At 34.4% G+C, this 16,207-nt stretch overlaps 1 protein-coding gene across 3 annotated transcripts in view; it reads right to left on the bottom strand.

Annotated features, from left to right (window-relative positions):
• Positions 1-3,582: 3,582 nt before the first annotated feature.
• Positions 3,583-16,207, bottom strand: part of LOC148938630 (prefoldin subunit 2-like) — a 77,466-nt gene continuing 64,841 nt past the window's right edge. For all 3 annotated transcript variants that reach the window (XM_089107653.1, XM_089107655.1, XM_089107654.1), the window contains exon 4: positions 3,583-3,800. In XM_089107653.1, the coding sequence (XP_088963779.1) occupies positions 3,633-3,800 (168 nt within the window). In that variant the 3' untranslated portion in view covers positions 3,583-3,632. The remainder of the gene's footprint in view (positions 3,801-16,207) is intronic.

Below are 16,207 nucleotides of genomic sequence, written 5' to 3'. Positions count from 1 at the left end.
ATTGATGAAAAATTGTCGTAACAAAATGGAAAAGGAACCAAAGCACTCTGCACTTTTGTCGTAACTACTTTAGCAGCAAAAAAGGGCGGGCTTATTTGTCGTATCTGTTTTTTGTTCGACATTTTGACCTAGTAAATCTCATCCAACAGGAACAGAATTCTACCAAGATGTTTCCCTTACTAGCGTCTTTAAATTGGTGTTTCATCCGTTTTTCTATCCACCATACGTTCAGCTCCACAAAAACGGATTTTTTCAATTGCGTTTCTCTCGGAATTTTAAAAAGTGCGGTTACGCACTTTTTTAATTCACAAGCGCGGTTACGCCTTGTGAAAGCAAGGCGACCAGTTGCTTTGCTTTCACAAGGCGACTTGGTTATATAATTTTTGTAATAGACCCTAGTGAAAAATAAAAGACTGGTCGCGATGCATCAATTTGGATTATTTTGCTAAAAATATGGATCAACAGCCTTTACTATAGGGAGAGAACATTATTTTTTGTCTACAATCCACTTAAAACATGAATAGAAGAAAAACATGGTTTTTCTTTAATCCAAGTAAAATAAAATAAAGCATAATAAAATAAAGATAAGCATACCTCATTTGGAAACCGGTCCAGTCTTTCACTTTCTTGTCGACGGTACGAAAGTTTTCAGTTTTACGTTAAAAATGTACACGAGTTAACCCTATCTTTACCCAAATGCTAAGAAATAGAATATAATTAGCAAGGATGCAGCTCTGTTTTCGACCTGATGTGGCCGGAAAACAGAGTTTGCCATTTAATACCAAAGATGACCAAGAGACAACAAAATGGACTGCCGACCAAAATGTTCCTCAATCGATCTCATGTACAAATTGGATTTTCTTTTCAGAAAACAACGTGCTATTTAGCATGAACAGATAGGTGTCATTCCTATCTGCTCTACTTTGATTACAACATTCTTATTTTATTGCCAAATTCTCATTTTATCTGGATTATTGTTTTTAAAGGAATTTTGCTACCTCCCATACTTTCTTATCGGAACACCAGAAACAGCTGTTTTCTTAGGAATTGTGCTGATTTTGGCTGTTTTTGTAAGGCATTACAGGATATCGTATGGGCTGGCTCCTACTTCAATTCAATTTCTTCGAAAAAAAAATCTGAGGAACAAAATGTACGAAAAAGGTTTTGGCCATTAAGCTCTGAGGAGCCCACGTTGGTAAAATAAACAAAAATATTCAGCGTAAAATGAACAGAAGCAAAAAAAGAGAGAACATACAGATTTATACAACTGTTAAAATCCTAACTTAACGTGATAATTTTATATCTCCGCAAGTAGAAAATAATAAACACACTTACACAAAATACAACTGAGCAAAAACTATCCAAAAAAAAGAAAATCTAGAGAGCAACTGACAACCATAATTAGCATAAAACATGCTTTTTATATTCTTTTTGAAAGTTTTAAGATTAACAATACTTTGTAAATCATTTGGGACTTTATACAGATATTTCGGACCCTGGATATCAAAAGAGGATAAAACACCTATTTTTGCTGTGCCAATAAAAAAATGGTCGATTCTTAACCGAGCTTTTCTCCTTTTGTACTGCTTTAACACTAACTTTTTCTGCATATTCTATTTCCTATTTCTTTTTAAAAACCGCAGAAACAAAGAATAGCCAACAATCAAAGTTTTTTTGGGAACAACATAACACTGGTTTCAGCTAGTATGAATTTATAAATAATATAACAAATCATGGCGGTAGGATTCAGTAATGACATGGGTATACAAACTTATGAATAGATAGCCATTAATGGCTGGAAAAATGCTTTGGGATCTAGATTGTTGTTTTAAATAAACATTGTGGAAATGATACCTCCCAGAATATTTGTTCCTTTTTTTAACCATTTGTGTAGCCTCCCTGCGTTTCAAAGCGCACCATGGAGGATGATTTTGTTCCGGGAGGAGGGGAGGGGGAGCAAACTTCTACGTACATTCTTGTGGCACCAGATGCCATATACATATAAAGACACTATATGCCATATATATTATTTTATTTTATTTCCTGGCGTATTGGAATTCGTAAGCCGTGGAATGGTCAGTGGGAATTCCTCAGGTAAAGGAATTAACGGACACCCTAACTTTACATCCCAAAAGGTGATTTTTAGCTTGACCTTTGTTTTTCTTTAACAGTGACAGAATTGATTTTAAAAATTTTATCGACAGTTTACACGACGGGTTGAAACCTCGAAGTATATCTGCGGGTAGCCCTTAGGTAAAAAGATGCTTATTTTCATAATTGTGCTTAAGTGGGCTTCACAGTTTTAACTGAAATAGAAGCCGAGGAAGCAATTTCCCATTATCACGTTGATGGAACAGGCAACTGTGCCGACAATTCTGCATTGTGCAAGTCTTCGTATTCGTTATGCAAACTGTTCCAGACACCTATTTATTCCTATCCATTTTTGCTGTCAAAATTCTGTCTGTTGGTCAAATTCAGTTTTGATTACACCTAGCATATCTTCCTCGGCCTTTCAAAATATCCATTTTTCAGAGCAATACTCGATAAAATTTAATACTGTGGTTCCTAGTACCCTAATCTCAGCTCCAAGACTTACCTCTGATTTCTACCAAACTCTTTCAACTGCAAACTTGCGCCTTGGCTTTTCTACCATTCCTATCTTTACTCATCCATCATGATTACTAATATTGGTCCCTAGGTATGTGAAGCCCTTGACTTGGTTAATTTCCTTGGTAGCTAACATGATCTCTTCATCCTCATTAATTCTTGATTTATTTCTTTTTACCATTAATCTTCAATCCTGTTCTTGCACTCTGAATCCTTACAGCCCCCAAAAATTCATTTTGCTAAAATAGTTACCGAGGACGATCAGTTTATCTGTATAACGTAAGTGTAGGAACGAGAGTTTTGCCTTCTTATTTATTTCCAAGTTTTACTATAAGCCTTCGCTGTTTCCCTTGAAAGAAAAGTCACATAAACTAGGATAAAATACAAATCTATTTCACTACAAGTCAGCTGCTATTATTGCTTCCTACCTTTACTGCAGCAATATTTTCCTCTCGCAGTCACTTTAAGCTACTTATTTGGTAAACCACACAAGGATAAGACCTTCACTAGAGCTTTTTTATTGGCTGAATGAAATGCCCGTTCATAATTTACAAACTAAGGACTAAAGACGTATGATAATCAGCATTTCTTGATTACTAAACTGAAGCGTGAAGTCAGGCATACGCCTGCACTTCCTTTCCTATAACCATACTGTTCTTTCTTTGAAACTTTATATACAGTATCTATTAGCCATGATCATACTAAGCAATTTGTTTTCAACAAAATTCAAGTTATGGCACAAGAGAGACAATAATATTGTAAGGGGAAATTCAAACGATGCTTCTTTTAGAAATGTGAACTGGCAATCCTTAGAATTTGTAATATGGCTCATTGTCAAGAGTAAGCGGAATTTGGAGAGGCATTTACCACGCTCAGGTTAAGTTTGCTGGACAATTAGTTTATCTTTCTATTACGAGCGATTCTGATGGGAATTCAGAAGTATCCTAAGCCATCTAAAGAAAAGAGACAAACTCCTTAACGTGCAAAGAGCGAATCTTTATAAAACGAAAGTACAAAATTTGCATTTAAGACTTGGATTGTACCAAAACACCTTGAGTCGCACGAGATTCTTTCTTTTCCTGTGGTATGTCATCAACACCTTTGATCTTGATATTGTGCTTCTCTTTGTACTCATTTATTTCTTGCCCCTTTTCAGTTACTTGTTTTTTCAATACTTCAATGGCACTCGTCAACTAAAATAAAAAAATCAGCATTTTCTAATCGGTAAAACTAAACATTGCTCTAACCACAATATAACTCTCCTTGTAGGAACGTTTTTGTCAGTTCCTTCGTTTCTTTCCCCAAAATACCAACACCACACTGAAACACTTCTCTGGTGTGACCAGGGTGACGGACGTAGTCCACACGCATCACGGTCATTTTAAAAACATAACTCCCCAGCATCGCTATTTTGGACCAGTCCGCTTGCGCACTAGCGTGGATAGTCTTTGATTGGATGAACCTGATCGCAGGACATCTCTTTCCAATAATCACAGACGTCTTTCACTGATGTATGTTACTATAAGAGAAAGAGGTATTTTCTGCCTCTTAGTCAAAGCCCCACTGACAGTCAATACCACCCCTTCTTCCCCTATCAAAATGATAATTCCACGCTATTATTGGTTGAAATTTGAGACAGACGGTCTCAAATTGTAAATTGATGGTTCAAATTTGAGATAGATGGCCAAAATAGCAATACTTGAAGGCTACGCAAACGAGACTGGTGGACAACGTTCGCAATCAGGGTAACAATTTTGGTCAATTGAAAATTTAAATATATCCATTTACTACGCATAATATGTAACTACGCCCCATTTTCTGTGAGAGAGGCAAGAAAAATATTATATGAAAAAAAAATTGTGTCTTAAATCGATGGATATCATTTCATGGGTATTAAACACAGTTCAACCATATCTTCAGTTTGAACGCCCGGTTGGTATGAAAGTAAAGTTTACGTGTGACGAATGGATTGAAGAACTACCAAATAAGCCTCCCCCTCCAAAGCTTCCAGATGTACTAAGAAATGAGTGTTTTATTGAAAGTGTTTAGTTTACTTATTGATTAATTATATTCTCTTTTTCACTTGATTTAATCAAATAGATACAGAAAAGTTGATAAAGATGAATTTGAAATGTTTGGGTTAATGCTGCTTTTTATTTGTGGCTAAAGAATTAAAAATTTTTGTTAATGAGCCAATTCTTTGAGTGGGTGGTAGCAGGTTGATGTCTTTTTGAATGGTTCTGCTTTGTGTCATGAAGCTTTCATCAATATATTTTTTTTAATTGTATGTCCGTTTTGACGGAATATATGTATATATATATATATACATACATATATATATATATATATATATATATATATATATATATATATATATATATATATATATATATATATATATATATATATATATATATATATATATATATATATATATATATATATATATATATATATATATATATATATATATATATATATATATATATATATATATATATTTTGTATTTATCTAGGTCTAGATATTTTTAGGTCTAGAAATTTTCAAAAATGAACCTTCAATGTATATTTTTAAGGAGGATACATTACCCTTGTATTGTGATAAGGGCCACTTTGGGCTTAATATTTTTCATTTGAATTGCCAGGGACTGAATTTTGTGCATAATTTTTATCGGAACTAATAAATACAAATGGCTTTCAGGGGATCGCTCTGAAATGTGGTTAAAAGATAATAACTCGCAATTACTAGGTATCCCTGGTTACAATTATATCTACAATTAGGTATCCCGGATTACAAATATACGTAAGGAATCGAGAGCATTACCAACACGGAGGCCTAGCAGCTTATATTGAGGCTGAGTATAAGGCTTCAATAAGAGAAGATCTTACAGTATATAGAGAAAGTTTGCGAGTGTTTTGTTCTGCATGTTATTAGAGAGAATTTGAGCTTTTTTACTGTTCTAGTATATAGACGTCCACAGAGCCTGTTCCATGACTTTATGGACCTATTTGAAGAACAATTAATGAAATTCACGATTAACTCTATGCCATGTTTTATTATGGGTGACTTTAATATTGACCTTATAGATCAGTCATCTGCTAGCACTAAATAGAAGTCTATCTAATGGGTTTCATCCTTGTATAAATATCCCTACAAGAATTGTACTGAGGGACCCGATTGATGTATTTCTTCGCCTTAGACTTGTAACAGCGGATGAAATTAAAAAGATTGTTTACGGGTTGCGTAGTAATTCATCTGGTAGCGATCACATTATTTTAAAAACGCTTAAATTTATTTTCCCTGTTATATCTGAAGTTCTATGTGGATTAATCAATGAGTGTTTTTTGACAACTATTATTAATGATTTATTAGATAAAGGTTTTAAAGTAGGTGCTGTATGCTTAGACCTGATGAAAGCCTTCGGCACTGTGGATCATGAACTCTCCTTAAGAAGTGTGATGTGTATGGTTTGAGGGGAAAATCTTTAAATTTTTTAAGAAGTTTTTAAGTAATCGTTATCAGTATGTCCAACTAAATAATTATTCTTCAGGAAAAAAGCGTATTGAAATAGGTGTTCCGTAAGGATCAGTTCTTGGTCCTATATTATTCTTGATATTTTTTAATGATCCACCAAATTGTCTAAATAAATCTTGCTATAGAATAAATGACCTAATGGTAAACCCGAATAATGAAACAGTTTCACTTTTTGCTGATGACACAACAGCCATTAGCACAGCTAAGACAGCAGAGCTGGTGCAGATTTCCATGAAGGAATCAGTTAATAGAATTGTAGCATGGCTGAGGGTAAATAAACTAAGGATTGACATGGCTATGTCTAACTTCATTATTTTCTCGTGATCACCAAACTTTTACCCATGGGTCAAGGAATTAAATATGTCCAGTGATGTTATAAAACGGACTGCGTCTTTGAAATACCTTGGGATTGTAATAGACGGCTCTATCTTTTAAGAAACATGTAACTTTAACTGGCAAAATTCTGGCAAGAAATCAAGTTATAATGAAGAAACTCAAACATTGTTTTCCTAAATCTGTCCTTTGCCATCTTTATTTTTCTTTAATATACCCGTATATACTTTATTGTCTGGTATATGGCTCTCTAGTTTTTCTTCTATCCTAAAACCAATAAGAGTTTTACAAAATCATGCAGTAAGGATTTTAGCCGGCATAACTCCACGTAAGTCTGTTCGAGAAATTTACCCAACTTTGAACATTTTGCCGGCTGCAGGCCTTCGAGAATTCTACGTATTGTGGTTTATTTTCGGACTCCTGCAGGATATTCAGCCTTGTTGTTTTGGTGATTTATTGTCCATTAGGTTTACTGTTCATTCTCACGATACAAGGGGTAGTGTTGACTTCTATGTACCTAGAGGTATTTCTTCCCGTTTATGTTTTTCTGTTTTTTATAGAGGTACACGGAAATGGAACAGTTTAACTAGTAATATTAAGATTATTGGAGACCCCAATATATTTAGAAAAACCATTAAGGAACTGCTTTTTGCTGAATACGAGTTTTGATTGATCGATTTATTTATTGTGGGGGCTTTTTTGATATGTTCTTCTCGGAGGAAACGTATAATATATGATATTCTTTTGTGTTTATTATTTAGTGTGATGGTATTAGTGGTGTCGGTGGCCATGTGCTCTTTTTGTTTTCAGGATTTTGTTTTCTCTACCTCCCCCACGGACAAGCTTTGCTTTTTAGGTGAAGTAGCAGTTATTTTTGTTTATATGTTTTGTCAATAATCCTTCTTTGTCTTCTTCTACTATTAAAAATTTTCGCTCTTTTACCAGTTTCTTCTACCACTACGGCCGAAAGAAGCTGTTCTCTACTAAGAAAATTGCAAAACATACACAGTCGTATCTACCTAACGGAAGGTAGCTGGAGATCAGTGGCGACTGGTTTAGGCGATGTTCCGGAATATCTAAGAATAAAAAATATTATTTTACGGGTCCTTTTACAAATTGTTCGTCCTTGAAGAAAAAGTTGCCTCGCCCCCAATGGCATTCTAATTTAGGCTTATAATGAAACTAATTTTACAAAAAAAAAAGTATTTCAGATGAAAGTACAGAGAGAAGCTGAAACATGAAACGAAAAACAAATACTGCTTCGCGGTTTATCCAACATATTTTTAAAACCGTTTCAAACTAACTGGTTCATGATATTTCCCTACATTTGTAGAATTCTGAAAAACTAGCGCTTTACTGAAAGCACAAATCCGAAAAAAAAAACAGAAATAGAAACAAGAAAAACCTTTAAAACCTTTAGAAAAACGCCTAGAACCAGAACTACCAACATAAAATAAATGAATTCAAAAAAAAACTGAAATTACAAGGGATAACCACGTCAAACTCAAAACGAGGAAAAACTACCACAAAGAGGAGTAGGGCTAAGGACATATGGGTCTACTAGAGAAAAAATACATGATTTTTTCAAATATACAATATTTTGAAACAAATGAGATACATTCAATACATCCAACTTACAACTTACACACACACAAAAACTTACACACACAACAAAAACTACAAGTGGCCTGCAGAAAATAATAGAATATTTTACATGGCTCTCTATAATCTTTTACCTGCCATAAAATCAATAAATTTTACGATACGATCTTAACTAAAACACTCAAGAAAGCTAAGTTTTCAGTAAGGCGTTAGTTTTTCCGAAAACCCAAAGTGATTTTTTTTTTGTCTCATATGGTACTTCATGATGGCGTTTCCAAGTCGACTTCGTAGAAATCGAATTAGATATAAAAATTAGATATACATATTATGTATACAACGTAGCTTTTAAAATAGCCTTAAAAAGCTCTCCATCATGCTACATTAGCCTTCTAGTTATGCTAGTCAGCAGAGGATCTTTGAGTAATATTAAGGAGGACTGGGTGGAGAGAATATTAAAGAGGAGGGATTATACACCTCAGAATTAGAGTTTTAAACCATGGAGATTATCATAGTACTCTTTCCATTCTTAGGAACCTTTTCATTACGGATATGGCACCCAAAGGGCGATTTTCAGGTACCATGTGGCACTTTACGATGGTGTTATCAAACCAACGTTATGAAAAACAAGTAAATATAAAAATGAGCTTTTAAATCAGCCCTTAAAAAGCTCTCTATGATGTTCCAGTGCTCCACTAGAGGCGAAGAAAAATATCAGAAAAAAGAGGACATATCATTGCTATCCATGTAAAAAAGTGATTTTACTTGTTGTTCAAGGTGGGGGATGTAAGTTTCCTGTACAGGAATTTCAACAATAGCAATTCCAATGGTGTACTTTTAGTTTTGCTCCGACGCCATTTTATACGGGTTTCAGACTCTTTTTAAAATTCCTGCAAATGTTTTCAAAATATCTTTACTACTAAGATCAATCGAAACAATAGTTACCATTCCTGAATCAGCTACAAGGGGCCATTTTTTCTAACAAAAAGTTTTTTCTTAACTCATTTTCAAACTTTTTGTTACTATGGGGCGTGATTCGTTCTTTACTAGATTGTAGCTACCACTGCAACCATGATCAAACTATACTTGAAATCAATTACAGAGGTTGGACACAATAAAGACCGAAAAAATATAGATTGTTAATAGTAACCAGGAACCATATCCCATTTCAGCACAAGAAGCAACTAAGATTATTGAAAAAATAAACAGCAAAAATGATAAAAACGAACGTCAACTTCCTGATATGTGATTAACTTTGGAGAAAGCTTTTTAACCCTTCAATTCGGAAACAGCAAATGATTAATAGTCAACTATTGAATCAGAATCAATTCTAATACCAACTTTAAAAGGAAATGTGGCTACTTAAATCTGGTAATTATTACCAATCCTGTAAGTTAAAAAGAAAGAAAAAAACAGTCAAACAAAATGGTATAAGTATTATTGGAATCGTAATACAATCGAAGATCATATCAAGTCGAGAAATGAAGGTAAAATTAGAATTAGACTCAGAATCGGGAAAAATTTGATAACAATTCTCAAAAAAGAAGGATAACACTGGCCTACATGTAAACCCAACCAAAGCGGAGCTTTTTTGCCATTGTGGTCACAGGTAGCAATACAATCCTTGCATTCGTACTCAACTGGGTCAAGCTACTCTTCGCAATAACTCCACGAAATATACAGCAGTCGAATATGGTTGCGATTCAAGAATGACAAACGGACTTACCAGTCAAACATTCCTAAATTGTTTTTTGTGGGCACTGTAAAGCAGTCGCAGGAAAAACATCGCAAACTACCATGTTTTGAGTCGATTATGCATTAAGAATGACTAATATCTTCTACAATTTCCCCATTCCAGGAAATTTCAGCACTACTGAGAGGAAAATCCCAATCAGCTGCCATAAATTGGCCAAAAACGTGCACCTTGGATTTCAAAATCCCGAAATTGGCGGTATATATTAGTAGAAGGGGGGGTGCCAGTCGTGACGGGGCTCCTTATATGGGCATAGAATACTGACGGGGCTCCATATATGGGCATAGAGTCATTAGGGAGAACACGTGGTTAATTGGGTCAATGACCTAAATAATCAAAGTGTGTCAACAACAGCAACATCGACCTTGACATTCGCTGAGAGCGTGCACTTACAACAACAACAACATCGACCTTGGAACACCTGTGCTGTCGACCTCAATTCACCTATCGTGAATCAATAAGTCCCCTTAGAAACAACAAATTAATTCCCCTTTCTTGACAGATCAATCAACCAATGACATCATCTGTCAGACTTTAAAAATTTTCGCCTAGAAACGATTCTCCAGGAATAGATCCAAGTCATTAATGTCATTGCCTCGGAAACAACTCTTTTGGTCGAACTCCAAAGGATATTAATAACCAAAGGCCATGGAAACAATTCTCCAAGAAACATCTTAGCGATGAATTATTTTAGCGCGGGAATCAGGTTTCTTATTAATTTGAAATGCATTAGCGCAGAGATGCCAAAAAACAAAAGGAACACGCTGAAATTACGTTTAGGGATTATTTGAGTGAAACTGTTTTAGACAGGCTATGAAACTATTTCGGCGAAACAGTTAGAGACATTTTGAAAGGAGATTTTAGGAAAGGTTTTAGAAGAGAATATGAGGGTGAAACTCTGTGGTCGTTATAATACACAAGTTCCATTTGAACAGTGTTGTGAGGTCCTCTACCCCAACCCCAAAGGGTTCCGATCCCCCACCCCAACCCCGAAGGAAGCCCCCGGTACTCAAAGGTCCCCCAAGCTCCCATAGAGCCACCGGCGCCCCCAAAGGCCCTCCTCAGACCCTCAAAGGCCCTCCTCTGGTCCTCAAAGGGCCCCCGGGCCCCCCAAAGGCCCATCGAGCTCCCAAAGGACCAACGGGGTCCCAAAGGCCCTCCACCGGTCCCCAACTGTCCCCCAGGCCCCCAACTGCCCCCCCGACCCCCAAAGGCCCGCCCTGTGCCCCAAAGGCCCTCCCTGTGCCCCAAAGGCCCTCCCTGCGCCCCCAAGGGCCTCCCCCGGCCCCCAAAGGTCCCCCCGCCCACAGAAGCGCCCCCAGGATGCGCCGTGGGCCAGGAAAGCGCCGCAGGATGCGCCGCGGGTCAGGAAAGCGCCGCAGGGATGCGCCGCAGGGAGGCGCCGCAGGAATGCGCCGCAGGGATGCGCCGCTTTTTTGTTAGAGTTCTAGTTTACTTTGCTTTTTATTTTCTTTGGAGAAATTAGAATTGAATTATGTTCTTTGGTAAAATTAAGAAGAGAACTTGAATATTCACGATCAAAGTATAACTTTTCCTATCTTCAATGAAATATTTGGAACAGAACTTTACATTTTTACATCTCTATGTGAAAAGTCGGAACTGAATTTAAGAAAATTTAGAATTAAAGTGAAACTTTTCATCTTCATGGAAAATAATCACAATCATAGTATAACTTTTCCTATCTTCTACGGAAAAATTTAGAACTGAACTTTAAATTTTTTCATCTCTTTGAGAAAGGTCGGAATTGAATTTAAGAAAATTTAGAATTAAAGTGAAACTTTTTATCTTCATGGAAAATAATCTGTGGAATCTTTTTATTTTCTCTGGAGAAATTAGAATTGAATTGTGTTCTTTGGTAAAATTCAGAAGAGAACTTGAACTTTTCTATCTTCTATGAAAAATTTGGAACAGTATTTTAAATTATTTCATCTCTTTGAGAAAAATCTGAATTGAAGTGTAAAATTTTATATTATTTTAGGAAAATAGATTTGATCAATAACTCGTTTCATTTTCATTGAGAAAATTCAGAATTGAAGTTGAACTTTTCTTCTTCCGAGAAAATATTTGGAACAGAACTTTAAATTTTTTATCTCTTTGAGAAAGGTTGGAATTGAATTTAAGAAAATTTAGAATTAACGTGAAATTTTTTATCTTCATGGAAAATAATCAGAATCATAGTATAAATTTCCCTATCTTCTACTGAAAAATTTAGAAGTGAACTTTAAATTTTTCAGGTCTTGGTGAATTTAAAACTGAAGTGGAAGCTTTTTATTTTCTCTGGAGAAATTAGAATTGAATTATGTTCTTTGGTAAAATTCAGAAGAGAACTTGAACTTTTCTATCTTCTATGAAAAATTTAGAACAGAACTTTAAATTCTTTCATCTGTTTGAGAAAAATCTGAATTGAAGTGGAAATTTTTATATTATTTTAGGAAAATAGAATTGATATGGGTACACACACAAAAACTCACACACACACAAAAGCGTACACACACACACACAAAAACTAAAACATACACAAAAACTTACACACACATAAAAACTTACACACACAAATAATCTAACACGCACAAAAAAACTTACAAAAAAAAAAAAAAAAACACACAAGCTTAAAAGTACACACACACACACACAAAAACTTACAAGATCAAAAAAAAATACACAACAACACAATCAAAAACACACAAAAAAAACTTAAACACAAACAAAAAAGTACACACACACAAAAACTAACACACACACAAAAACTTACACCCACACAAAAACTTACACACACAAAAATAAACTTAAAAACACAAAAAAAAACTTAAAATCAAAAAATAACTTACACAAACACAAGAAACTTAAAAAAACAAAAAAACATACAAACACACAAAGAAACTTAAACACACACAAAAACTTACACACATACAAAAACTCACACACAAACAAAAACTTACACACACACAAAAACTTACACACAAAAACTTACACACACACAAAAACTTACACAAACACAAAAACTTACACGCACACACAAACTAAAACGCAGAAAAAAAATGACACACAAATACAAAAACTAACACAAAAAAACAAAAACATACACACACAAATAAAATTACACACACACACAAAACTACACACACAAAAAAACTTACAGAAACACAAAAACTTACACACACAAAAAAAACTTAAACAAACACAAAAACATAAACACACACAAAAAAACTAAAACACACAAAAAAAATTACACACAAAAAAAAACTTAAACACACATAAACTAACACACACAAACATTGACTTACACACACACACACACACACACATAAACTTACACACACACACAAAAATTACAAACGAACACACGAATACTTAAACAAATAAAAAATTACACACACACACACACACACACATAATCAAAAATACACACACACACACAAAAAAAAACTTTACACCAAACAAGAATACACACACACACAAACACACACAAACTTGAAACAGACCACAAAAAACTTGCCCCAAAAAGCAAAGGCTTAAAAAAACAAAAACTTACATGCAAAAGAAAAAAATTAAATACAAACTCCCAATATTATATTCACACACAATACAAAATGCACCCACAAAACTTACAAACACACAAAAAAACTTACACACACACACAACAAACTTACACCCACAAAAAAACTAACAAACACACAAAAACACACACACAAAAAAACAAACAACCCACCCCCCCCTACATCACAAACAAAATAAATAAAACTAAAAAAAACTAAAAATAAACCCAACAAACTATACAACTAAACCACAAAAACACCCAAACACACACACAAACAAACACACACAAACTAACAAAATCACATTAAACATAAAATGCACACAAAAAATTACACACACACACACACACACTAAATCTTACACACAAACACGTCAAAACTAACACACAAAAAATCTTACACACACATAAACTGAAACTCACACACACACACAAAAACTTACACCCACACGCAAAAACTTACATGCACACAAAAACTTACATGCACACAAAAACTAACACACAAACTAAAACTAACACACATGCAATAAAGCTAACACACACACAAACACAAACATACACACACGAAAACTAACGCACACACAAAAAAAAAAAAACACATACACACAAACAAAAAAAAACTAACACAAGAAAACTAAAACAAACAAGCACATAAAAAATAAAATGCACACAAAAACTTAAACACACTCACAAAATATTTATCTCACACACAAAAACTAACAAACACACACCCTAAAACTTACACACACACACTAAAAATTACACACACACACACAAAAACTTCAAAACACAATTTAAAAATTACACAAACACACTAAAAATTACAAACACATGCCGAAACTTACACACACACAAAAACTTACACACACACACACACACACACAAAAACTTAAAAAAGAAAACGACACAAAAAAAGAAAAAAAAAAATTAAAATAAAACCCAAACAAACACACAAAAACACACAATACACTCACACACACACAAACTAAAACTTGCAAAAACACGACAAAACTTACACACACACAAAAACTTACACACACACAAGCACAAAATCATAAACATGACACAGATCAAATAAAATCAAAAAAAAACAAAAAAGCACACAAAAAACATAAACACACAAAAACACACACAAAACTCACACATACACACACACACACACACACAAACACACTAACACTTACACACACACTCAAACAATTACACACACAAAAAAACTTACACACACACACAAAAAAACACCAACAAAAACACATCTACACACACCCACAAACACACACACATACACACACACACACACACACACAAAAACACACACACAAAAACTTACACACGAACACAAAAAAACTTACACACACACTCACAAAAACTTAAACACACACAAACAAACAAAAAAATAAAACAAACACAAACGAAAACACACACACACACACAAAAACTAACACACAAAAAAAAAAACACACACCCACAAACACAAAACCAAACACACACACACACACAAAAACTTACACACACACACAAACACATACAAACTTACAAACACACACAAAAACTTACACCCAGACACAAAAGCTTAGACACACAAAAACTTACAAATACACAAAAAAACTTAAACACCCAAGCAAAGGCTATACATGCACACAAACAAATAAATTACAACCAAAACATAAACACACACACACAAAACTAAAAACATCGACAAAAAACTTACACACACAAACAAAAACTTTAAAAAAAAAAAAAACTTACACACACAAACAAAAACACACACACACACATAAACTAACACATGCACACGAAAATTAACATGCATACAAAAACTTACACACACACACACACACGAAAACTTACACACACACACGAAAAAAATTAAAAACACAAAATCTTAGACACACACAAACATACACACACACACAAACACACAAACTTACACCCAAACGCAAAAAACTAACACCCACCCGCAAAAACTTACATGCACACAAAACCTTACATGCACACACAAAATTACATACAAACTAAAATTTACACACACGAACAAAAACTAACATACACACACAAAAACTTACACACACACACACGAAAAAATACGCACACACACACACAAATATACACACACAAAACTTAAAAAAGCAAAAGAAAACTTACAAGTACATAAAAACTTACATACATACTAAAACTTACAAACACTCACAAAAACTTACACACACACACAAAAACTAACACACCCACAAACGAAAACTTACACACACACACACACAAACACACACACACACACACACACACACACACACACACAAAAAACTTACATATTCACACGAAAACTTACATGCACATAAAAACTTATATTCACAAAAATAATTACACACACTCTAAAAAAATCAAACGCACACACAAAAACTAACACACACACACAAAAACTTACACACGCCCACGAAAACTTACACACACACACACACAAAAACACACACACACACACAATAAAACTTACACACACACACACAAAAACTTACACACACACTAAAAAAATTACACACACACAAAAACTCACACACACACACAAACAAAAACTTACACATGCACACGAAAACTTACAAGAACAAAAAAACATAAATTCACACAAAAACTTAAATACACACACACACACAAACACACAAAAAACTCACACACACACACACACACACACACGAACACATACACACACACACAAAAATTTTCTCACACACAAAAACTTACACACACACACACACACACACACAAACAAACTTACACATGCACACGAAAACTTACAAGCAAACAAAAACTTACATGCACACAAAAACTTACA

Source organism: Artemia sp. Qi Xiang Cuo, unplaced genomic scaffold (genome assembly GCF_049724085.1).
Source record: "Artemia sp. Qi Xiang Cuo unplaced genomic scaffold, ASM4972408v1 HiC_scaffold_3070, whole genome shotgun sequence".
NCBI classification, from domain to species: Eukaryota; Metazoa; Arthropoda; class Branchiopoda; order Anostraca; family Artemiidae; genus Artemia; species Artemia sp. Qi Xiang Cuo.
The sequence above is the reverse complement of the archived record's forward strand: the minus strand, read 5'-3'. Positions and strand labels throughout refer to the sequence as shown.